General features: G+C 42.8%; 6 protein-coding genes across 6 annotated transcripts; 4 read left to right on the top strand and 2 right to left on the bottom strand.

The window, feature by feature from the left end:
* The first annotated feature begins 1,519 nt into the window (after positions 1-1,519).
* Positions 1,520-2,143, top strand: LOC102720789. The gene has a single exon (XM_040523605.1). It carries the CDS (start codon positions 1,685-1,687, stop codon positions 1,979-1,981), a length of 297 nt encoding a protein of 98 aa, XP_040379539.1. The 5' UTR covers positions 1,520-1,684; the 3' UTR covers positions 1,982-2,143.
* Positions 2,144-4,032: 1,889 nt separating this feature from the next.
* Positions 4,033-4,687, bottom strand: LOC102720513. The gene has a single exon (XM_040523381.1). It carries the CDS (start codon positions 4,483-4,485, stop codon positions 4,198-4,200), a length of 288 nt encoding a protein of 95 aa, XP_040379315.1. The 5' UTR covers positions 4,486-4,687; the 3' UTR covers positions 4,033-4,197.
* A 911-nt stretch (positions 4,688-5,598) lies between these two features.
* LOC102720228 (diacylglycerol kinase 5-like) lies at positions 5,599-10,440 on the bottom strand. The gene is made up of 13 exons (XM_006652813.3): positions 10,278-10,440; positions 8,952-9,174; positions 8,679-8,801; positions 8,461-8,589; positions 8,026-8,111; positions 7,691-7,814; positions 7,519-7,567; positions 7,211-7,293; positions 7,056-7,123; positions 6,834-6,911; positions 6,549-6,636; positions 6,301-6,417; positions 5,599-6,208 (listed from the first exon to the last, which is right to left on the bottom strand). Exons 2-13 carry the CDS (start codon positions 9,171-9,173, stop codon positions 5,876-5,878), a joined length of 1,500 nt encoding a protein of 499 aa, XP_006652876.1. The 5' UTR covers position 9,174; positions 10,278-10,440; the 3' UTR covers positions 5,599-5,875.
* Positions 10,441-13,083: 2,643 nt separating this feature from the next.
* Positions 13,084-16,354, top strand: LOC102719947 (G-type lectin S-receptor-like serine/threonine-protein kinase At1g11410). The gene is made up of 7 exons (XM_006652812.2): positions 13,084-13,326; positions 13,443-14,117; positions 14,330-14,523; positions 14,675-14,885; positions 14,987-15,224; positions 15,422-15,572; positions 15,705-16,354. Exons 2-7 carry the CDS (start codon positions 14,066-14,068, stop codon positions 15,990-15,992), a joined length of 1,134 nt encoding a protein of 377 aa, XP_006652875.1. The 5' UTR covers positions 13,084-13,326; positions 13,443-14,065; the 3' UTR covers positions 15,993-16,354.
* A 233-nt stretch (positions 16,355-16,587) lies between these two features.
* LOC102719377 (S-locus-specific glycoprotein S6-like) lies at positions 16,588-19,858 on the top strand. Its single transcript, XM_040523541.1, is given in 7 exon segments — positions 16,588-16,846; positions 16,848-16,928; positions 16,930-17,852; positions 17,854-18,077; positions 19,063-19,185; positions 19,265-19,389; positions 19,591-19,858. Coding segments are annotated over 7 exon segments (1,821 nt in total). The 5' UTR covers positions 16,588-16,756; the 3' UTR covers positions 19,846-19,858.
* A 62-nt stretch (positions 19,859-19,920) lies between these two features.
* LOC121053216 (putative cysteine-rich receptor-like protein kinase 35) lies at positions 19,921-20,802 on the top strand. Its single transcript, XM_040523255.1, has 2 exons — positions 19,921-20,162; positions 20,274-20,802. Exons 1-2 carry the CDS (start codon positions 19,921-19,923, stop codon positions 20,800-20,802), a joined length of 771 nt encoding a protein of 256 aa, XP_040379189.1.
* Positions 20,803-25,524: the final 4,722 nt, after the last annotated feature.

Raw genomic sequence — 25,524 nt, 5'->3', positions numbered from 1 at the left:
ATGGATGTAACCAGCATTACTTGCTTCTTTAAAATTGAAGTGTACCTGCATAGAGATTTGAGAGGATAGAGAGTAGAAACTAGAGAGAAGGAAACAAGAGTCGGCAGTTGCTTCAGACTAGGGATGGTTTGGCTTTCTTTTATGTAAATGATATATTTACAAATGAAATAATTTATGAATAAAATCATTATATATGCATTCTTAGAGATTTAATTAAAAGACAAGGTTAAAAATGAAATAAGGTAAAAACATTAAAATCAACTCTAAATTTAGAGTAATTTTACAGTCCAACAAAAAGTAACTCGAGATACCGGTATCTCGTGATACCAAATCGTTTCTGATCGTTAGATCTAACAACGCATAGACCGGAGCAAATCTTCTAAATTTAAGGTTAAAAATTTAAACTTTGACTTATTAGCATAAGCAAAATGAAAAATGTAAAATGTTTGTACAATGTACAATTAGGAGTGATTGTTTGGGTGTTTTATGAAAAAGACAAACGACATATTTATAACTAAAAAATAATTTAAGAATAAAAGTTATATATTTATTTATACTTAGCGATTTAAAAATCAATAATGAAAAATAAATTTCGATGAAAAAATCCAAAATCAACTCAAAATTTAAGGTAAAAAATTCAAATTTTACAACATAGTACTCCCTTGTATTATAAGATTTTCTAGCCTTACCCAAATTCATCAATCGATAAATGTATATTCAGCAGCATCTATATGAATCTAGAAAAGGCTAGACAGTCTTATACGTTCTGACACGGAGGGAGTATAAGCTTAACGCTCTTATTGGTATGGATTCCATTATTCAAAAACTTCAACCAATTAGATGATCCCAAAGAAAATCTCAGTAATTCAAAATTGAAATTTTAACCACTAAAATAAGTAAAATAGAATAGGTTAGTTTAACCTTACTATTTGTCACACGACCTAGACATATTTATATTTTAGAGTAGAGAGAAAAATACCTCATTTCTCTCGAACAAAAGTGAGCACTATATTTCTTTCATATATAAAATGTTGTGTGTTTCTAAATTTATATAGATGCTGATAAATTTAAGTATATATAAAATATAGTTATTAATTAATAGGTAAATTTAAATAAAATCTTTATAATATAGGATGGACCATATAATTCACTACTTAGACCATAGTATTGGACTGCACTCCGTAGTCCGTACAACAGTCCAGTACATTACTGAGGCACACCGGACGCCCTGGCCCCGTTGGGCTTGGGCGCCAGAATTTCAGCCGGACACGGCAAGCGGAGACGAGACCACCAGGCCCCCATCGGCGACGTCACCGCAAGTGGCCAGCTAGCTCGCGCCTCGCGCACACTGACACCACAACCAACACACGCCGCAAGCGCAAACCTCTCGCGCGGCCAACCAGAGCCGCGCAATCTGCACCCGGTTTGCTCGGAGCCCCCCACCGATTCGCCCCGCACGACTCCAAAACCGCGCCAACGCTCGTAGTAGCCGGCCGCGACGCCACCCCTCACTCAATCATGCATCTCTCCCCTATAAAACCACCCGCCTCCGCCACCACCGTCCCGGCAGAAAGACAGCACAGCCAAGCACGCCATCACCGAAACGCACCGAGCTCTCTCTTCCTCTGATCCTCTCTCTCTCTCCCTCTCTGAGACACACGTACTACAGAACCGTACTAGGCAGATGGCGAGCGGCGGCGGGAAGGCGAAGGCGTCGTCGTGGGCGGCGGCGATGAGCGTGGGCACGGTGGAGGCGCTCAAGGACCAGGCCGGGCTTTGCCGGTGGAACTACGCGTTCCGGACGGTCCAGCAGCGCGCCAGGCAGCAGGCCGCCGGGAGCGGCGCCACCAAGAGCGGCGGCGGCCCGCGCGGGCTGCAGCCTGCCGCGGCGGCGACGGCGGCGGCGAGGAGGAAAGCCAAGCAGCAGGAGGAGGAGCTGAGGACGGTCATGTACCTCAGCAACTGGGGTCCAAACAATTAACCCAGCTTGATCAGATTAGGATCGTCTTAGATGGCTAGATTGGTTTTGATGCTTGCAAATTGCAACTGCTTGTATATGCAGACGAGTTTTGCACCAAGATGTATATATATCATATATATATGTATCATACGGCAACTAATCAAGAGCTTTGGTTTTGCACAATTGCGTCCTCCCATCATCTGTGTTTGCCCTTACAGAAGATGCTTTCATGCATCTGGAAGAAGCTCAGAGTCTGAAAAATCGGTTTCCTCCCATCCTCCAGGCATCCGTCAGATTAGTAGCAGACCAAAGAATTCCTGCAGTGTCGGGTGAACTAACGTCTTCAGATGAGTCATCAGTCAGCCAGTATGACGAGGAAAAGGCTCATTCTTCAGGCAGAAAAGGACACCTCCTGATGGCCATTGCTCACTTGTTTTCCGGAGTGATCCTTTCCTTGCTTTGGTGGTTTGGTAGGATAGATAATTGAGGTATATCCCTTAACTGTTCAGTAGTACTGTGCACAGGTTTAATTAATTTGTTCTAATCCAACTCTGCGACTTTTCTCTACCACAAGATGGATCCTGAAACCAACAAAATACCCAAGAGAAAAATGTCGCCATCGAACCCAGTCACCCACCCACCAGATTCGAATACCTGTGTGCTGCTGCCTGCAACTCTGCAAGTGGAAATAGGGAAGTAGTCTCAAGCACGACGCTTTACGCTAACACCTCCAAAAAGTACATGATAATACTGAAAATGTCTCCATCCATCCCCATTTCTTCAGAATTCAGAATCCAGATCCCTCACGCCCTCTGTGTGCTACGCCTCCTCCGATACATCGCGCTTTTCCTGCTTTGCTTGGATTCAGTTACCATTTCCTTTTGTCCTCAGGCCACAAATTGCAACTGAAAATTCAGTCGATGGAATACCACTTCTCACAGTGACGACAGCGCACAACACATCCCACATACTGGCGCACACCGGAAAAGAAAAACACGGACAGGAGCAGGTGCAGTGAATAGCCGTCAATCCAGAGGATCAAAATTGATGGTTTTGGAACAGGACCCAGCATCACTATGCTGTCCCTGTATATATATGCTTCGACAGCATGGAACTGTCCACGAGCAAGAAGCTTTCAGAGGTGGTAAATAAAAATCCAATCTTCGAGTGAGCGAGCGAGCGAGCGATCGATGAGCCTGAGGGTGTTGCTGAGAGCGGCGGCGCAGGCCATGAGGGCCGCGAGGCAGCCGGCGCCTGCGGTGCCCAAGCCGGCGCCGGCGGCTGCCGCTGCGAAGCCATCGGCGGCGCCAGGCGCGGCTCAGCGGCAGCAGGCCAGGCGGCTCTCCGGTGGCGTGGGCGAGCCGGCGGAGAAGGCGGCCGTGGCGGAGAGGATGAGGCGGCGGCGCAGGGAGAAATCGGAGAACGTGATGCAGCTCGTGTGCTGGGGACCCAGTTAGCCGTGCTGATTCTGTCGTAGACTCGGTAGTGCTGTGACATCAGTTCAGCAGAGTGACTAGTGTGATTTGTGCTTTATGGTTGTGTTCGTTTCCTTTTGTAAGATGGGAGAATCTGTGAAACTTTGAGGGTATTGTATTCTGCTTTCTACAAGATGCTATGAAGTACCGCTCCTCTTCTGAATTTTTGTTCAGACAATTTCATTTGCTGAACTTACGAATACGTACATGTCTCTATTTCGGATTTCTCTTCATACCCTAATGCTCTACGGAGCCAACATGCTCTTTTTGCTCGGATTTGGTGAAACGTTGCAGCATCCACTACCGGCCAAAATCTCTTTTTTCTTGCAGAACATACAGAAGGACGAAAGGGTACATGCAGCATACTGCAATTTCAAGTCCAAAATGTCAAGGCAGATTCAGTACTCACTGGAAGAAAACAGGAAAAACACAGTACTTGTAGAAAGCATTTACAGACTTTTCTTGCAGTGATTTTCTGCACCGTTATCTTCAGAAAATCACTGCAGAAAGCATTTACAGACTTTTCTCCAAAAACAAACTATTTACAACTGCAGACAGTATTAACAAGAAAGAGAAAAAGTATTAACACAACCGAGATCCAAGAATAGACAGTATATATTCCGTATCCATAGATGATGATTCACATCTGTAATTACATCTTCATTCACATCTCTTGGAGATTTTTTTTCACAGACGCAGAGAACCTTTCAAACCGTATGAATTACTAAGCCTACACACATCTAACACCAGTACTAATCACCATCAGGTGTTGGGCCCCCAGACGGAGAGGAACATGACGGTGCGCAGCGACTGCTCCGCCCTCCGCCGCTTCTCCTCCTCCGCCCTCCGCGCCGCCGCGGCGCTCACCCTGCCCTTCTCCACCGCCCCCGCGGCGGGGGCCCTGCCGCCGCCGCCGCCGCCGCTCCTCGCCGCTCCCGACGACGACGACGTCGCCGCCGACTGCGCCTTGTCCTTCACCGACCTGCCGGCGCCCTCCCGCACGGCCTGCGCCGCGCGCGCGCCCACACGGCTCATGTACCTCAGGCTCATCGATCGCTTCCACGCAACTGGCTTCCTCGCTTTCTCTCCTTGCTTGGCTTGCGGTTTTGACGTAGGGGAGGAGGAGGCGGGGGCGTTATATACAGCGAGGAGAGGAAGGCGATGGCCGCCGGGAAGCTCTCGGCTTCCGGTGGGCGCGACGCGCGCTAAGCCGCTAAGCGGCACACGGGTTTTCGCTTTCGCTGCCGTGGAATAAACGAATAGTTATCTGATGACGACGAAACGGCGGGCGTTGGCGTTAAACTCCGCGGAAGGAGACGAGAATAGTCTAGAAGCGAGGCGCCGTTTGGCGCGTTACCGATCGTTATCCCTCCGTGCTGTCCGGTACGCGCTCATTAATTCTTTTATTACTACCAGAGAAAGATGTTACTGACTGTAGAAGATATTTAGTACTGAATACCCACTCCATTTTATATAGCAATGTACTTGTCCTTTTGGTTTATTCGTGCTTATAAACAAACATATAAATTTTCATTAAATTAGAGTTAATTTTAAAATGTTTTTTATCATTATTTATTTTTCACCATTGGCTTTTAGATCCAAAAACACTTACTTTTCGTTTGTAAATATGTTGTTTGGTTTTCTTCAATAAAAAGCCAAACAAGAAGAATGTAAGACTTTTTAACTTTATTTAGATTAATTTTGTGAATGTATATAATTGGAATGCGGAACAAAGAAAATTTTCAGCCTAATCTTTTCGTTTCTGATTATTTTTATAAGCTAAACTTTGAATTTTTAACCTTAAATTTGAAGTAGATTTTGAGGTTTTTCTATCGTAGTTTATTTTTCAGTATTATTTTTATATCGCTAAAAACACGTATACTAATTTTATAGAAATTTCAAAGAAAACAATTTAATTCCTCCAAAATTTCTGTGAAATTCCTCCAATCCGAAGAGGACCTTAGCTTTGTTACAAATCAAACATATTTAAGTTTAACTAAGTTTATAAGAAATAACAATATTTACGACACAAAATAATGGGCTATAAAAATATATTTAATGATGTATTTTATGAAACTAATTTAGTGTTGTATATTGGTTAAACTTGAAGATGTTTGATTTTGAACAAACTTGAACTGAATTATAATATGAAATGGAGGGTGGAGTTTACAGCAGCAAGACTACACAGAGGGTTCAGGACAAGGAGTCTGTCAGACATAATTTTCTGGAATAGAACAATTGCATTGCATCAGAATATGACATTTACTTGGAAAAATTTGTAGTTGATGAATACAGCCGATCGATCTACACATGGCTGATGGCTAACCTTAAGAATTACACAACAAAAAAGCAGTATCGCTAACAGAAGTAGCGAACATTCTGAAATCTGAACTCTGAATCACATGAACAAGGCGCAGGACGCAGAGGATGTACTGATAACTCAGCTAAGATGAGCAATGTCAACCTCGTCAGGAAACTTGAACGTATCGGCTGCTCCAAACTTCTTCCTTCCCTCCTCCCACTCGTCTTCGTCCTCCAAGCTGTTGCGGTCGTCGTCTTCGTGGTTGCTGCGGCACATCGGTGACGACGGGTCGTTGACGCTCTCGGATTTGCACGGGTCACAGGCGAGCATGGTGACCTGACGGAGGTGGGAGATCTCGACGACCACGGTGTCGTCGTCCTTGGGAAGAGGCTGCTTCCATGGCTCCCCGTCGATCCTCATGAACGTGTGCTCGGCTGCTCCCTTGTGGAACTCGAAACGGATTCTATGGGCCTGACGAATGAAATGTGTCATCTGCATCAGCAATGCTGAAAGTGTAGCCTTTTAGGGGACTTCAGGAGATGGAGAAAGAAGAGGTGAATCACCTGTGCGAGACGAGTTCCATGGCCATTAGGGGCAAGCAAGACGAGACCATGCCAGGCATCGCGAAAGCCGACAACCTCAATGAGGCCATCATCAACGAAAGGTGCGGTCAGGTCTCTCTGCAAATTGCCATGAAAACTTTTAGGAGTAAATCGCTGCCCGTGGCAAGTGATAGTATCGAGTAAACGACAACAGACGAGGCAAGTCTCCTACTGGTTTCAACTTTCAAGAATCAAGGGGGGAAACTTACGTCTTGTGCTTTCCTCGTGCCGGGTGTTCCCCAAGGATTCAGTCCTCCCGAAAAGCTTGGCAAATTGAGGCAGACGATCGATCGAATGCTGAAACAAGAGAGGAAATATATGTTGATTTTCATAGCTCTATTCTCTTGTGGTGAACTGGTGATGATAACAGTAAATGCGTAGAAGAAATTTGGAAGTTACAAACGGGGTTGGTCATTAGGAAGAATCAGGCACTTCAAATGTAGCAAAATGGAATCTGCATATACAAATGGACAGCAAAGGCAACAAGGGTTTACCTGCGAGGTATCTTAAGGTCTTCCCACTGGCCACCAGGTCTTTTCATGATCCGCACCTTTGCAAGTTGAGCAATGTTCCTGAAAATGGGAGCTCTACCGTCAATACATATCCAATGCATAAGGCATATAACAGTTACCATGATACTTCAAATGCTAAAACCAACAAATGAAGAGAATTTCATCAATATCAGGAGCATCATGGTTGCATTAGTGATAGGCTACCTTGAGGATGGGTGAGTCAGTGAAGCAGCAAACCATCCTTGTTTAAGTCCAAGCTTAGCGTATGTACTCTGCATGAATGAAATGCATTGTGACACTAAGCATAAACAAAAACAAATGCACCACACGAGTTGCCCCAGAAGAAACGAGAAAAGAACCTGATTTGTTAGCTGGTTCTTGAACTTCTCGGGGTTTCTCTTCCTCTCAGAGTGAAATTCATAAGACACTTGTGCGTCCATCCCTGTAATATGCAAAGTCATGGTGACCATGTTTTTAATTCCTTGTCTTATTAACCATGATATGCTTAAAAGATACTAAACATGTTGCCTATAATAACAGTGTTGACAAGTCCTGATAAAATGTTCTGCTATTGCAAGAAGCAGCATAAACCCCCAAAAGAAAAAAAAATGTGCGGCTTTCACAAAAATAAAAAAAGGGGTTACCAGACAAGTTCTTAGCCCCTTACCCATACTAAAGTAATTCCAAAATCCTCCACGGTATGTGTCGTAGCCGTCCTGAACAAAAAACATGTAAATAATATCACACACACACACACACATAGTGAAAGTCCATGTCTACAAGTACTTCAGTAATATAGAAAGAATCAAGTAAAAACAGTACCCAGAGAATAGTCTTACCATATTGAGTGAATCACTTCGTGATACACGGTGAAATGCATGCAATGAGTGAGGCAGATCTAATGGAGCAATAGGATCACATGGACCTTCCTTTGGAGCCAGCATCCTCATGATGATATGCCAACTAAAAAAGTTACATCCAAATGAGTGTTTTCTTTCATATGCAGAATATATAAGGGCACATTTTACTCGTGTTTAAAAACAAAAAGTGACTGCTGCACAAGACATATGAAAGAACTGTTGCAGTGAATTATACACTGGGTAGGGCTTCTACTTTTCACAAGCATGGCAGAGAAAACAGAAACAAATATAACATTGTTTGTGGGAGAAATTACCTATCAATATTCATTTCTCTTGCCTTTTTTACTTGTCCAAGAAATGATTTCACTGCCTCTTGGTCAGTGAATGGATTTTTCTTCCCCTGCAGTCAAATTAAATTTAATAGTGTATAAAACTAAATATCAGGGCAGATTCAGAGATCACGTTAGCATGAAACTAAAAAGAAAATCTCAGATTCGGTAATCTTCTACTTTAGAATGAAAAGCCATGCACCTTTCACAGCTCACAGTAAATAAGTTATAAAATTTAGGTATCAATCATGATTTGATCACTATTTATTAAAAATATGTATATTTCTTAATGCTACGCTTTTTTATGTTGTCAAACAACCCAACAAGGAAAATATTTCATATATAATCGCAGCAACCATGAAGTGCATAAAAGGTGGTGCCTATCACACATGAAGATAATATATGTGTTGGAAAACATACCCATCCAAATGAGAATGGAAGGTTGTTTCCAGTTCCCAGAGGCACAGTAGCAACAGGAGGTGGGTGAGAAAGCTTAAGGTCACTAACTACACCAAGCAGCCAACTTGCTGTGCCATCGCCACCAGCGACCTATTTCAAAGCTCCATAGGTAAGGGGACATATCCAAAAGCAAAAGGATCATTCTTTATGTATATATATTTTTTACTTAGGCTACTCACAATCAGTCTTAGGTTGCTCTGAATTTGAAAAGCCAAATTGTCGCCATTAGACTTGAGCTTCTCAAAGTTGCAATACAGTCTTCGCAGCACCTTATCAGGAGCCTCTTCTGAGAGATCAAAAACCTGTGAAAAGAAATGCTGAAAATATGAGACCACGATATAAAGTGGTACCTCATGGTACCTTCTCAAGGACTGTAAAATTGCTCAAAATGCTATTATGGCTCAGCAGAATATTTTCAGCATTTCAGCTTCCCAAACTACTATGGTAGTTACCTGCGATTCATTAAGAAGCTGACGGTAGGTTTTGATCAAACTGCTTCCGAGTTGGCCACCACTTCTGGAGTTGATGAAGACTACCACAGGGCAACACGGTGCCTGATCAATGATACTGTGACCAGAGTCCGGCTTCAGAATGTAGTCCGGGATGTAGTAGTCTGCTAGTTCTACACATGGCTTAGAGCAGGAACCATTAGAGCCATTTGTATGTCCATCCATCCTGCAAATGCATTGTTATGTGAGAAAAGGGGTTATACATTATATGTTTATATTCACAGAACCCCTTTTCCACTTTCCACTATTGTTCTAGAAATGATGATGGGTAAGTAGAAAATTTTATGATGTGGAGTGGGACTGGAAACTAAATTTTACTACTGGCCATCCCATTGCTTAATTGGAACAATCAGATTCTCCAACGAAAGGTGCAAGTGGCATTGTAACTAAAAGTTCACAATTCTCATAATTATTTGCTAACAATCTTGTCAGGCATAAATTAAGGTAAGAACGGAAAAGTCCGCAAAACAGTGTGCCGCAACATCAGCACCACAAAGAATGGAAGTAAAAATTGCTTCTAGTATATGATATTCTCGCAATTTGACTGCATCCCTTGGCTACGTCATTTCAATTGCCATTGCCCTCTTGCAGTCCATTATTTTGGCAGTTGGCTTTGTAATGTATGTCACCGATGACAATGTTCACATAAAACATATAGTACTCATTAAATTAACGGAAGGAGTTGCAGCAAACCCAAAAAGAAAAAAAGAGACGGCAATGCTCACAAAAAAGCATCGCCTTTCGAAATAAATAACGTAGATACGGACGCCAAGTGAAGCATCTTTAGACTTTAGTTATAATAATTGTACTAAAAGAGACGGAGAAAAGGTAAAATCTACACATCACAATGCAGCAGTTTCTCTTGGTATCAGAAAACAATGCTATAAGCTTCACAGTTCATCCTTTTTTTTTAAAAAAAAAGGCAATCTTCACAGCTCCCATAAACGAAAATGCCTAGTGCTGTCTGCAGTAAGCGTCGTGGCATGCACCATGGAGACACAACATCCATAGACCGAAACCAAAGAAGCAAATTTTAGATCCCCAAATCACCGCGAGGAACCGCGTTTCTTGGACCCATAATACCATCACCCAAATAATCACATAATACGGATCTAGCGGGGGGAGAAAAATAGAATCTTGGGGCAACAAACGAGATGGAATTCCGATCAGTAGCAAAAACATCAAAACTCAAAATGCATTGGCCAAGATGCAAGAAACCTCCAACATCGCTCACAAGAAGGCTTAGGAAGCTTGGTACCATGGATATACCTGCGATCTCAAGATTTGGAGCTGTCTCCGTTCGTCCTTCCGCGTGGTTCCGACTCGCCGAGGTCCCGAGGACAAGAATTCGGGTGGTTTCGAATTTGGATTCCAGGATTATTAATAGGGCGATGGTAGCGAGAAGGACGAAAGTCAGAGGACGGGAGAAGAGAGAGAGCGACCTCCGTTTCGTTCGAAATTTCCCTTCTCTACAGTCTACATGGAGATGGGTGTTAATTGTCCGATTGTCATTTGCCCCAGATCTGCATCGTCCATTGGCATTCATGGACCATGATGACAGATGCTTCTGACTTTTCTGGCTTTTTATTTATACTTTTGCCTTTGCTTACATCAATGCAGGCTGTACTGGTATCGGAGCATTTCTAAAATAGATTCATAAATAAATTTTATAAATTAGTTTATAAAACATATCTCTAATAGATTTCTAAGTTTATCTCAATATTTATGCATGCTCAAAATCAACTATATCGTATCACATAAATATGTGTTCTTAATATAAGTTATTCAATTTATGGTTTTTTGATAACATAATTTGTATGCCTAATGTTTTTTAAAGAGCAAGGTATTAGTATTCGTTTGGAGATGCTATAAGCTTACTTAGTTATGATTATATTATTTAGACCTGCTTATATGGTTCAGTGCTTGAGTCTTTGTTTAGAACGTGGTAAATTTGTACAAATTGAAGGCATAGTTCAGTTTGATAATCTAGAGAAGTTACCTTGTTGACAAGGTTAAGATATCTGTACTGCATTGTACGCGTTTGACCAAACAACCCAAGCATCTCAAGCATCTCGTTCTTATGCTTGTAAACCAAAATTTAAATTTAAATTTAGAGTTGATTTTGATGGTTTTTTCATATAACTTTAGTTTTCAACCTTTGTTTTTATATCGCTAAGAATAAATATATAAAAAAATTATTCATGAATTATTTTTCGTCTGTAAATATAGCGTTTGATTTTTTATCACCCCTAAATGTTCAGATTTGCTGGTTGTTTAATTCCATCTCATCCTGTCAACGCAACTACTCCTCCGTCTCGTCTATGCATGTTCAACTCGACGCACGCAGAGTCCACGTAAAATCCAAAGTCCAAATTCAGAGAGAAGAGAACCCAACCAACCCGGCAACCCTGCATGTAGAACGGATCAGCAGCATGAATTGAACTCGTGCCGCCGTGCGCGAGGAAGGAGTGAAGACGCAACAACTACCGAACCACGGTCACCCTAGCCGCCGCGCAAGTTGTAGCAGTATTTGATAAGACCAGACCACCACACCACTCGCCGAGCTATGCGTTCGGCGAGCATCCAAAGTCTGCAGATTTTCGCCAGAAACACGGGAGGCTCGGCTCGGCTGCTCGCTGTGGCTGGTTGCGTTTTTTTGGACGGATCGGATCACGCGTCCAGACGGGAGGAGTGGGCAGAGACTGAGAAACGGAGAGACGCCGAGACCGCGAGCGAGAGCGAGACCCGGTGAGGCGTGCGTGCGCGTTTTCGCGTGGAGTTCGTCGCGCGTTCAACGCGAAGTTTCCGAATCCCGAGCGGGTGTCTGTTGCGGAGGGATCGGTATACTCATATAAACGAACAGTCTAAAAAATTAAGACTAAAAGATAAACTATAAGAAAATTCCTATAGTCAATTTAAAACTAAAGGTTATAAATTTAGTTTTTAGCTTATAAGTGAAAAGATGATACTATGGTTTCTGCATGTCTCGTCGCGTCCGTTCTTCGTGTTTCCGGTGCGTTTCCACTCGCTTCCGCTGACGCGGAGTGGACAAACGGGCAGCGTGATGGCTGGTGGAGTGGGTGGCGGTGTCGTGCTCTACTCCTCTCGCGGATGGATGCTTAGGCGCGTTAAACTCCGCTCGGTGACGCGAGCTCTGCCCGCGGGATAGGGGTAAACTTGGCTTGGCTGCTAGTGCTACCGGCAGATTCCAGTGTCTAGATATTTTCTTGTCCTGGAATTTCTGACTTGGGTTTTTAAAGATGACAAGTTCACTGCCATGACGACGAGGCAGGGGGTGATTTATGGTTGTTACGAGTAATTGGTACTAAACCTGCTATGGATCTTTTTTTGATAAAAAAGTTTTTTCAAGATTAAAATTTTGTAGATGAAAGTTTTACAAATAGAAATCTTTAAAAGAGTGCGCGTGGACAGTTTTTGAATCATTGGATTCGCTCTGAGATTCGTGCAGGTGAGGTCAAATAAAAATTACAGCGCTCGCGTGTGATTGATTCCTCTAGCCACCGAGCTAGCGCTTGTTTCTATACTTAAAAAAAAAACCACACAAGCTACACCATAGTTGCATTTGACAACTTTGCCTCAAAACTATACATTGTCCGTGCGTTGCAACGGGATTTAATTTAAAAAAAATATTATAACATGTTATTAACATTATTTTTATATATTTGTTATTGACATATGAGTCTATTAATTTTACGGTTAATATATAGAATGCACCATTATTTTTCTTTTTAAAAATAGTGTATAGATAGAAAATAAGGAGGCAGCCATGTTTATAGTAGTATACATACATCATCGAATGTGAACAATACCGGTGTGGCGATGTAGCCATGTTTATTGGTGAAAAATCGTTGGAACGATGGAAGTCGTGCTAGATGGGCCTCAATATTAGCCCAATCAAACGTGAAAAGTCTGCAACCCATCCTCCGGCCTATACGGATTAATGGGCTGAAATTTAGGCCCATTCAACGAAGCCCGGATTTTGTGCAAAGCAGATCTGGGCCATCTGGCCCGTTTACGATGCAGGCCACTTGGGCAACTAAGGCGGGGCCCTTCAGAGGAGTCGATGCGCCGCGAGCGGTGGTCTACCACGGCGACGGCGGAGGCGGCGAGAGGCGAAGCCGCCCGCGGTATGGCCGGCGATGGAGGGGGAGAGCTGAGAGCACACCGCCGGCCGAAGGCCCGATCTCCTTCCGCTCATATAATCTCCATCCTAAAGACCTTCCCATCTTATTTACGGCGATCGGGGTTTGCTGAAGGACGGCGTTCTCCCCCGGCTCGGAATGGCGAGGCGAAACCGGTAACTACTAGCTTGATTCACCGTCAGTTTGCGCAATACTTTTGATATGGGATTAGAGAGTATACGCAATGACATCATGAAGAAATTTTGGGATGTTTGGTTCCGCCAAAATTAAGTCCCATACTGTTCCTACCTGTATGCAGAAAAATGAGACAATGTTCATGGAAGGAGTTAACGACCGGGAAGATAGTTCGAGATTTTTAGTCATCCACTGCATATGTTAGACTAATATGATGGTCTGCAAGGCCGTACACTTGCGCGTCTGAATTTTCATTTTTCAGCATATGTCAGACTAGACTATCCCAAGATTTCTCCGTTTGTTGTTAGTTTGTTGCCACTTGCGAATAAAAAACATTGCTCTATGAAAATGCATGGCCTTCTCTTTTCTCCTGTCCTAAGCAACGGTAGGAGGTGGCATGGGCAGATGGTGACATCCTAAGATAGTTTATTCGTGATCTCGTCAACAAATACAGAACTTTCAAGAACTTGGAATGGTTGAAGAGGTCAAGCAAAGGATAATAATATCTAATACATCATGTTCCATTGTCATGTAGATCTAACAGTTATTAACTGTCATGCTACCAATCTTGTTGACTATTTGTTTTGTTTAATAAGAATGGAACAATGGCAATTTATTGTCTTGCAAAACCATGAAATTTCCATGTTGACATGCATTCCTCTATGCAAAGCATAAAAGCTCAATTCTCTTGGCCATACTTCCATCTTCCTTATTTGCATCATGCATTTCTGTGTGTTTGGATGCCTGAAGAAATTCGTCATAAAGCAAATAGGTATTTTTTCTATAACTTCTTCACATGTATTTGGATTTCTTCTATGACCTCATTAGCGTTTCGTCCTGTTATATGATTAGATGAACATATAATTTGTACAATACATGCCATTGTTCAGATTATGAATATACAAGACGAGGGCTTTATACTACAGTTCAATTTGTATTAGTAGCTATCTGGTAGGTTTATATCTTTTTTTAACTAATCTGCAGGCACAAGGAGAATACAAGGACCACAGCTGATCACGAGAGAAGCTGGACCACCTGCAGATGAAGTTATATTCAGAAGTGATGCAGTGAAATCTGCAGTTCTAAGCTCACCACTAGTTGAGTTTAGCACAATTTGTTCAGCAACGAACAATTTCAGCAACAAGCTTGGTGGAGGTGGATTTGGTCCAGTTTACAAGGTATGGTCATTTAAACATTTTATCCTAGCTCAACAATATGAATGAACCTGGATTGATTTTGTTGTATCTATATCTTTGTTCTGTCCTGGAATTCAAAATTGTAATGCTATAAGGTCAATACTTGGACCAACATAGTTATTATTACTTCTAGGGAGTACTACCAAATGGCCAAGAGATTGCTATCAAGAGGCTGTCGAACAGCTCCAGTCAGGGACTGGAAGAGTTCAAGAACGAGGTGATAGTTCTATCGAAACTGCAACACCGGAACTTGGTTAGGCTCTTTGGTTGTTGTGTACATGGAGAAGAAAAGATGTTGCTATATGAGTACATGCCCAACAAGAGCCTTGACTCATTTGTTTTTGGTAACGTTCATTTTGATTATTGCAATTCTTATGTTCTTATTTTGGTAGTAAGACAGTAACTGAACTTGTCTGCTAACTACTTTCATGTGAAAAATTTTCAGATGAGAGCAAGAGGCTAGTTTTCGGATGGAAACTGCGATACAAGATTATTCAGGGAACTGGGAGAGGATTATTGTACCTTCATCAGGATTCCAGGCTAAAAATTATTCATAGGGATCTCAAAGCAAGCAATATTCTGCTTGATGATGATTTCAATCCCAAGATATCTGACTTTGGTATGGCTAGAATATTTGGTGAATACCAACTTCAAGCCCTAACCCACCGAATTGTTGGAACCTAGTAAGGATCTTTTTTCTCTTTTGTTCATTAGAGTTAAATTGCACAAGAATTCTGTGATGTACCTTATTAAACTGTACTGACCTGCCTCACCAAAGTACTTCGCCATTCTTGCATCGTTAATTCTATGGTTTTTACTACTTCATAATAAAAGATACCCTAGGAACCATATTATGTGTGCTAAAATCTGTAAAACGCAGTGGCTACATCTCTCCAGAGTATGCAATGGAAGGTAAATTCTCTGAGAAATCCGACGTCTTCAGCTTCGGTGTGTTGATCCTAGAGATTGTGAGTGGACGGAGGAACAGCTCATTTGTTGATGAAGAATGGTCAATGAACCTGTTGGGTTACGTAAGATGGCACTATCCACTCCCCCTTACTCTTTTCCTGTAGTATTCTAATTATATATATATATATATATATATATTCCTGTGAAAACGCATTTCATGATCGGCATCTTTTAATTCACAATAACCACTCCAGGCATGGACTCTGTGGAAGGAAGGCAGCGTCACGGAGCTGATTGATCCGCTTATGGGCACCATATGCTCTTACGATGAAGTCTGCAGATGCATCCAGGTGGGTCTTCTGTGCGTGCAGGAGTTACCAGCCGATAGACCGAACATGTCCCTGGTGCTCAGGATGCTCAGTGGTGATGTTACACTTCCTGCTCCGAAGCAAGCTGCATTTTTCGTTGGAAGGGTTCCTCTGGATGACAACAATACTGGATCGGTGAATCAGTTGACATATACTCAATTGCAAGGCAGATAGCTCCTCGGAAGTGCCTGTGGATCTCTGATTCAAAACTTGCCAAAGTTTCAGACTATGGAGGCATACAAGCTAGTACTGTATATGTTGGATTGTCACTCATTCCCCTGCTTGTTACTAGTAATACAAATAATTTCTATGCTGCAGCAGCTATTTTTGTATAGGTTTGTTTGTAATATGTGAACTCTAAGCGTATTTGGGAATTGGAAATGCTGTTTGCTGATAGAGAAATTTTACCTGGGGTAGGCAACACAAGGGAACTCATCATGAGATGCACGGGAGAGTTTTTCCTTGTGTTAACCCATTAGAAAATGTGCTTCTTCATTTTTTTTTTTCTGGCGACAGAATGAATATAAAGCTCAGCTGCATGCCTTGCATGGTTACATGTAGCCCAAGTCGTAGTTGCATTATTATATTTTAGTACTACATGCTAACTACTACGTAGAAGAAACTTTAGATTGCAGCAACAACAGCGGCTACATTGACCTGCTCTTTCAAGTTATTTTTTCCAGCCCAATTGGGTGCAAATAATTCAACTAAGTTAGCCTACGACTTTGAGATCATTTTAAATTTGTTTTGTATGGAATTGATGCCCCTCTTTAAAATTCTGAATAGGCAGATCCGAACTAGTTGAATTAATTAGTTTATCATCCAGAAATGCCTATGATCACTACTACATGAACACCCTTCAAAAGAGCTCTTGGTGCAACTAAAGCTCCTCCTCAGCCATTGTGTGCAACAAGAGCAAGAGAAAATTTGATCTTGTCATGAGGTCAACCAGGCAACCGGCTGATCACCACCTTCTCCTCCTCCTCGTCGTCGTCTTCCTCCTCGCCGTCGAGACGTCGGCCGCCCGCCGCCGTGGGTGTGACCGACAAGCTAGAGAAGGGCCAGAACCTCACCGACGGCCAGACGCTCGTCTCTTCCGGCGGCGGCTCCTACTCTGGGGTTCTTCTCTCCCGGGACGTCCACCAAGAGGTACCTCGGCATATGGTTCACCGTGTCCAGCGACACCGTCTACTGGGTGGCCAACCGTGACCGCCCCATCGACGACAAGTCCGGCGTACTGCTGCTCAACGTCGTCAACGACGACCGGAGCCAGCTCGTTCTGGTCGACGGCTTCCGCCGGACGGTTTGTTCCGCCAGCTTCTAGGCCGCTTCCGCCGCGGTTGTTCAGCTTCAGGACTCCGGCAACCTCGTCGTGCGCAATGGCAGAAGCAGCGACGCCTACCTGTGGCAGTCGTTCGACCACCCGTCGGACACGTTGCTGCCCGGGATGAAGATGGGCAAGAGCCTGTGGAGCGGCGAGGAGTGGTCCATCACGGCGTGGCGCTCCGCCGCCGACCCGTCGCCGGGCGACTACCGCCGCGTGCTGAGCACGCGGGGCTTCCCGGAGCTCGTCCTGTGGCGAGGCGGCGCCGAGATATACCGCATGGGCCCGTGGAACGGCAGGTTCTTCAACGGCGTGCCGGAGGCGTCGAACTACTCCGACAAGTACCCGCTGCAGGTGACGTCCAGCACGAGGGAGGTGTCCTACGGGTACACCGCCATGCCCGGCGCGGCATTGACGCGCGTCGTGGTGAACTACACCGGCGTGGTCGAACGCCTGGTGTGGGACGCGAGCAGCCGGGCATGGCGGTCGTTCTTCCAGGGGCCGAGGGACCCCTGCGACCCCTACGCGAGGTGCGGGGCGTTCGGCCTGTGCGACGCCGGCGCGGCGTCGTCGTCGTTCTGCTTCTGCGCGCCGGGGTTCAGCGCCGCGTCGCGGTCGGAGTGGGCCCTGAGGAACACCTCCGGCGGGTGCCGCCGGAACGTGCCGCTGGACTGCGTCGCCGGTGGGGGGGCGACGACGGACAAGTTCGCCGGTGCGGGGGGTCAAGCTGCCGGACACGCGCAACGCGTCGGTGGACATGGGCGCCACGGCGGAGGAGTGCGCGCGGAGGTGCCTGGGCAACTGTTCGTGCGTGGCGTACGCCGCCGCGGACATCAACGGCGGCGGCTGCGTCATTTGGACGGACACCATTGTTGATCTTCGCTACGTTGACCGTGGGCAGGATCTGCACTTAAGATTGGCGAAGGCAGAATTTGGTATGTGCATTATCCTCTGCGCAATTATTTTCGTCCTAGTCTTCAACATGCTTACTTTTTTTTTTTGCAAGTTCGTCTGGAAAGACAGTGACCCGGATAATATAAAAGGTTACCAAACGAAATGCCAAAGTAACAGTACCTTTTTTTTTTTTTGTGGTTGAGAAGGAATCAAAGTAATAAGTCTGACTTCACTATTTTTTTACCGATAAGTTTGATGATTTGACATTGTTCATTACCATATTGATACTCATGAATATGATATGTGAGACATTTTGAGTCAATGTCAGTGGATTAGGATATCAAATAATCAAACCTTAATTTATTTAATTTATGGAGTGCAAAAAAAAAACAAATCTATCATTTTTTTTACAGTGATTCTGAGAGGTGCTACACCACTTCATTTTTCTATGTAAACTTTGGAATATCCTAAAACCTCTTTGGTGTTAAGTTACATCATCTCCGTTTTTAAATAAATGATATCATTAACATTAGACACACATTTTACCATAAGTTTTTATTTTAAAATTATGTGCAAAACATATACAAAATATAAGTTATGCTTAAAATATATTTAATGATAAAACATGTCCTAACAGTGGTGGGAGTGAATATACTAGCACCTAATCTCATTATGAATTTTATAAATAAGCCCTTGAGCTTTCTAATATTAAAAATAATCAAATCTAAATGTATAATTGTTTTATATGAAATCGACATGTAAATATGCTTTTAGAAAATATTATGATATGTTTTTTTTTTATCCGTTACAAAGCACATACATAGCTAGTGAATAATAATCCTGTAATTTTTTTGATAAGATTATTGGTTAAACTTATGTCAAAAATCAATAGTATCATCCAATAGGAGTATAAATTGGCATTAGAAATTATGACACCTCTTAATCACTAATAAAAATGTCAAAGTGATCATTCTGAGCATGAAACTGACAGCTAAATTCCACGTTTTCTTTTTGTCTGCATGACAGCTGAGACCAAAAGGTCTGTGACTGTACATGTTATCGTACCTGTAATTGCTGGCGCTGCTTTCCTTGTGTTCCTCTGTGTGGTAATTTGGACCATCTGGTGGAGAAAGAATCGGAGAATTTCAGGTAAATCTAATTTTTTAGACTGAAGGTTATTTATTATGAGGTTTTTTTAACTAATACGTACCTGTATCTAATATCGCAGACATTATTCCAGAGAACCCTTATATGACCGTTCGTTCATTCAATCTAGCCACTATAAAGTCTATTACTGAAAATTTCTCTGAAAATAGAGTGATTGGTGAAGGTGGATTTAGCAAAGTTTATAAGGTGAATCTCTTTCTTCAGAAGACATAAATACCAAGAGATTATTTATAGAATTGTTACCAATGAGAGGTGATTGCAACAAACATAAATTAACATGCATGGAAGTTGCCATTAATCTCTCATAAAAGGGAAATCAAAGTTGCAAATAACACTGCACATTAATAAAAGATGTGCACTCATCACCTGAAATCTGGAAATCAATAGGGACTGCAATCTGATGGGAGAGTGGTCGCCGTGAAGAGGCTGAAACAGTCTGCTCTCAACAACAAGGGCAAGAAGGATTTCGCAAGAGAAGTGGCAGTGATGGCCGGGCTTCGGCATAACAGTCTTCTTCGTCTCCTTGCTTACTGCAACGAAGGCAATGAGCGTATACTCATATACGCCTTCATGAAGAACGAGAGCTTGGACATCCACATTTTTGGTACTCATCACCATATTCTATCTGATGAATTCATCTAAACTACATCACTGAGCTGATCACCATGAACAATATGCTCCTGCATGTGCTGCAATTGCGTGCACCTGTTTTGGTTCATGCAGGCACGTCGAATCAGAATCATCGTGTTAATCTGGACTGGAGACAAAGACGATATAATTCAGGCCATCGCCAAAGGTGTCGCATACCTTCACGAAGGACAAGACGGGAGTGTGATCCACAGGGATCTCAAGCCGAGCAACATTCTTCTTGACGACGAATTGAAGCCTAAGATTGCAGACTTTGGCACTGCCAAGCTGTTCGTCGCCGATCAGTCAGCCCAGACCAGGGTGGTCTCAGCGTAAGCTAACTCCATGGCTGATTAATTCCTTTTACTAGTAACATTACTCGACATTTTGATCGGAATATACATATTTTTGTACCTTGCCTGCCATGAATTACATACATGAAGAGGCTACGCATCTCCGGAGTATGCGATGGGAAGAGAGATGACGCTGAAGTGCGATGTCTACAGCTTTGGCATCGTCCTCCTGAAGACGCTCAGCGGCGTTCGCAACGGCTCCATGCAAACGCTTCTTCCACAGGCAAGCAGCGTGTGTGCACTTGAACACACCAATCTCAGGATGGACCATCAGTTTAGACTCATCGATCCTTTGGCAAATGGCAATCGCGTGCAGGCATGGAGGCTATGGGAACAGTGCAACCTCATCGAGCTCCTCGACCCTGCCATGGCGAGACCTGCACCGGACGACGCAGAGCTCCTGTACGATCTGGAACGGTGCATCCACGTCGGGCTTCTCTGCGTGCAGGACACGGCGGACGATCGGCCGACCATGCCTGAGGTTGTCACCATGCAGACGAGCAGGACGTCGCAGATGGAACAGCCCATCAGGCCAACTCTTGGCGGCAGCAGATCAGCCATGCATCCGCTTCGTCAGACCGACGCCGTCCTGGGTTCAACCACAACCGATCTCACGTAATGCATTCGGACTATCATCACGATTTGGCCCCGTGCTCGAGTGTACACTTTCTCTGCTTGTGTTTCGTCTCTCAGTAAATTTCTGACATGATCTTTTAGGTGTAGGATTCGGTTGGTTCCCTCTTTGTAGACGTCTGTTCTGCTTGGCTGCGTGTGACTCTTGTGTCATTGTGTGGTCATCTTTTTGCAGACAATCCATTGAATAGCTTAATCCTTCAGATTAACATGATGTGAGGAGCAGTTAACTGGAACTTTTTAGGGTTAACATAACAAGTTAACACGGAACGAAAGACGTTAACTTCTCAACGATAGACAACCCTGGAAGTTGGCGTGGTCGTAAACTCCGTCATAGCCTAACGGGTAATCCGGCCCGGCCCATTGTTAAGTCGCGATGCTAGTGGGCCGATTTTACAACTGCAGGCTGCATATACTTTTGTCCATCTCCGTCCAAGATTTAAAAACCACCAGCAAAGTCAGCTAGCAGTTCTACGCGGGAAGAAGAAATCTCTGGCTTCCTTCACTGATCCGTTATCCCAGCTGACATGCCAAAATGAAAACCCAAACCCAAACGTGTTGAGCTTAATTACTTCCTTTTGTTCCGTATGATAGATGTTTCAATCGTACCTAAATCTATTTAGGAATCAATAAATACGTTTTATATAAGCTTTTTGATCCACTTCTCGTTCTTATTCGTGCCTCACAGAGCCTTCTTTTGGCTGCACGGACACATTCTTCAATTTTTCTAGAGAAATGAAAATAGAAATACAATTAACAACAAAATCACAACATCGTTATGATTATGTTTCTAATTCAGATTTCAGTCCACCGTTATAGAATTGCATTGAGAGAAGAAATGTTTGCATGGGCAATAAGAAGGGGGAAAAGGAGAGGAGAAAAGAAGAAAAACAAAAAAGAAAGAAGAAAAGACGAAAGAACTGAAAGAAAAGAAAAAAGGAAAAAAGAAAATATAAAAAAGAAAAGAGAAAATAAGGATATTTGTAAAAAAAACTTAAAAATTAAAAGGTTCTTTGTAGCGGTCACTGTGCACTATTTCAAAATTGAATATCTACATCAAATTAAAAAACAAAGGGTATATGACTTAGAGAACTGGGTTGAAAATTGCCTAATACAGTTTAGTGTGATTCCATCTTCATTTATAGTTGAAACACAACCTATCTTATTTAATTTATTTATGATGTTGAATATAATTTATTATTCTAAAATATAAGTTTATTGATGTGATGGATTCTTCCTAAATCAATTGTATATCGACCGTAATTTATTTTCTAACTCAAAGCACAATTTATTTTAAAATTTTGTTTAATTTGTATAATTAAATTAACTTGATCCGGTGTGACGCACATGTATTTCTATGTTAGCTCCTCATGACATAGAAAGATTTTGAAGCTAGTAGTTAGCTTTTCTGTTGACCTTGTTCATATTTACTATTATACGTCCAGCTAATTAGCAGGAAATTCTATAGATGGACATTGAAAAATTAATGCAAGTTGATATCAAGTATTCAAGATATTCGAAGGGCATAGCCTCCCTCCAATCGAACTCAAAACAAACATCATTACCTCAGTGGTATATAAACTGATAATAGTTTTTTTTTCGAAAATTAAATGAGAATTGCTTCTTCCTCAAAACAATTGAAATGTTCTGCATCTGGCCATTCACATGCTTCAAGCGGCAAGACAGGCTACAGCTGAGCGTAAACTACGAAAAGTTCAGTGGCTGTTATTACCTGGAAACGTACGTGCTGTATATATGTAATAAGCTAATAAGATAGCCATTAAGTGATCAGTATACAATTGCTGCTGGACACAGTTGTCGGGGATTCCCTTTCTCAATATAACAGAGGATGGCTAAAAGTCAGACGCTTGACATTTTAAGCGGCAATAAATATATTAACCATTTCCTCCGATTCTACGTGAACGACTTGGTGAGATCGTTCATTCGATCGTGTATATATAAACAGAGACAGAGAACGCGATTATGCATACAAGTGACCTTGAGCAACAACAAACATCATATCTACTCAGCCACGAGTTCAGTATCCATTGAAAACATTCTCCTCCTCCTGCTGCGGCCATGCCTGCTCCTGCTTTCTCTGAGAAGCACTGTCGCAGACATTCCAGCTGACGCGTTTGACAAGGCCGGGAACATCACCGACGGCAAGAGGCTCGTCTCGGCTGGTGGAAAAATTCTAGCAAAAGAACGCAGCCTATATAGACAGAATAAATATGAATGCAATCTGTTATTTCAAGCATGGAACTTATGGAAAGATGGAAAACAAAGGGATTTTGTGGACACATCAGTTTTGGAGAGCTGTTCCATCAGTGAAGTATTTAAATGCATCCATATTGAGCTCATGTGTGTCCAGGACAGCCCAAATGCCAGGCCGCCGATGTCATTTGTTGTGTCTATGCTGGAGAATGCGGACATGCCACACCCAATGCCAGTGCAACCTATATATTTTGTCCAGAGGCATTACGAAGCTGAAGATGCAAGAGGAGGAAACATGGAAAAATCTGTTAATAACGTGAGTCTGACTGTGCTAGAAGGCCGTTGATTAACTGTTTAGCATAAGCTTTCAACAGATTGAGGACTGTATAGTGGTAAACTACGAACTAATATATATTCGAAAGAATGCACGATGTAGGTGGTTGTGCACTCGTGCTACCTGCTTTTTCTCCATTTCTTTATCAATACATTAGACAGAGATACTGCATTCTTTTAGAAAACAGGTAGGCTATGTTAAAAAATTGAGTAGATATAACAAAATAATGATTGCATTAGATCCCCAGCCGTGATCATTTGTTATGTCTTTTCATCCGTGAGATATTGATTAAGTATTCAAAAGTTCATCAGAGCAGGTACAATAGCAAGCTATAAGACGGCTATAAGCATATTTTAAAAAGGTAAGAGTGGAGAGAGAAGAGAGGTGAGCTACTAATTAATTTATAGTCAGCTGCACACGGGTTTCAAGATAAAATGTGTATTCGAAAGTTCATCAGAGCAGGTACAATAGCAGGCTATAAGCCAGCTATAAGCATATTTTAAAGAGATAAGAGAGGAGAGAGAAGAGATGTGAGCTATAGCTGTACACGGACTCCAAAACAAAATGTGTATTATATGTGGGACCATATATTGATGTTTTGTTGATAACTATTATATGAGTTGGCTATTAGATTGACTATAAATAAATTGGAGCCAGTAGTTAGCTATTCTATTAAACTTGCTCTAATGTAAGAATCTCTTGAAGCAAAAGATTTGAGGCGAAAAGAAGTTACCATATCTGCCAATCTGCCATGCTGGATTGATGGTAACGCGCCGGCGCCACCCGCTCCCCGCGGATCCCGTGCGGCCAGGAAAGGGAACCAACATCTCGACAGGAGTAAGGCAGAGACGGCTGCGTGACCGGCATCAGTTCCTCCCCCCTCAGCCGGCTGCTGCTCCGCCCCGCCGCCGCTTCGCCTCCATCGCGTCAACTGATCGAGCGGCTCGTCCGAGGCTGCAAGCCTGCAAAGATTCCACCACCTCGCGGCATGGGCATCGCGTTTGCAGTGGCGGACGAACCCCTCGGCCAGTTGGCCCTCGCCCCTCGGTGGTTCGCCCCGCTGCCCGGATAGGCTCCGGCGACCAACCGTGCCCCGAATGGCTTGGCTCTGGCGAGACGACCTAAGTGAGGCCGGCCCACCGGCTCCGGCGTTGGATGATTCGGCCCATCTAAAGCACCCGTAGCCAATTAACGATACCATGGTTGTATCCCCGAAGCCCACATCATCAAGATGGGACGTGTGCGTGTAGCCCAACGCCGTCACGGCATCTTGAGTGTATGAGACGAGATGTTAATTAATCTGATAATAACCGTAGTGATCAAGTGATGCTCTCGGCCGGCTATCTGCGCGATTTTGAACCACTCAAATTGTGGAAAACTTCAGTAATTGCCTGGGTCAAATGAAGTTTAATAAACTTTCGTCATTTTACCAGCTTTTTTCAACAGTACGGTTATAAATAAATACCAATGGTATGCATGCTCCCACCGCCGCCGGTAATACATCCTTGACGTTTAAAAATAGGGTTCGGTCAACTTTATGAAAGCACCAGCGATTTCATGATACTCTCTACCTATTGTGGTTCAAATCCTATTACGCACATGCAGTTGCGTTTTAGTAAGATTTTATTGCCTTTAGGGATTTATATTTGATCGTATTTTCCAACGCTAAATAGTTATGATCAGATGTAGGACAATGTGAGATACTTTTAAACTTTAAGAAGAAGATACACTATGATACTACCTCCTCTTCATTATGTAAGATGTTTAATTTTTTTTAACCTTTGATCATTTGCTTATTTAAAAATTTAATGTAAATATAAAAAATGATAAATCGTGCTTAAAGTTCTTTTTGATAATAAATGATATTTCTGTAATTTTTTGAATAAGACAAGTGGTCAAATATTACGAGCAAAAAAACTAAACATCTTACATTATAAAACGGAGGGAGTACTATTCTTTTATTTTATTGTATTGGGATACTACCGTAATTAGCTATTATCTTGCGTTTCATAATATAAGAATTTTTTTAGCTAACACAGTTTTTTTATTTTAAAACTAAACTCTCCAATTTTATATTGCCATATTTTAACTTGTTGGTCACGCTAGTCCCACTAACATAATAAGAGTGCGCTAGTGAGAACAGTGTGGGAGAAGAATACT

The sequence above is a fragment of the Oryza brachyantha genome, chromosome 4 (assembly GCF_000231095.2).
Source record: "Oryza brachyantha chromosome 4, ObraRS2, whole genome shotgun sequence".
NCBI lineage: Eukaryota > Viridiplantae > Streptophyta > Magnoliopsida > Poales > Poaceae > Oryza > Oryza brachyantha.
The sequence above is the reverse complement of the archived record's forward strand: the minus strand, read 5'-3'. Positions and strand labels throughout refer to the sequence as shown.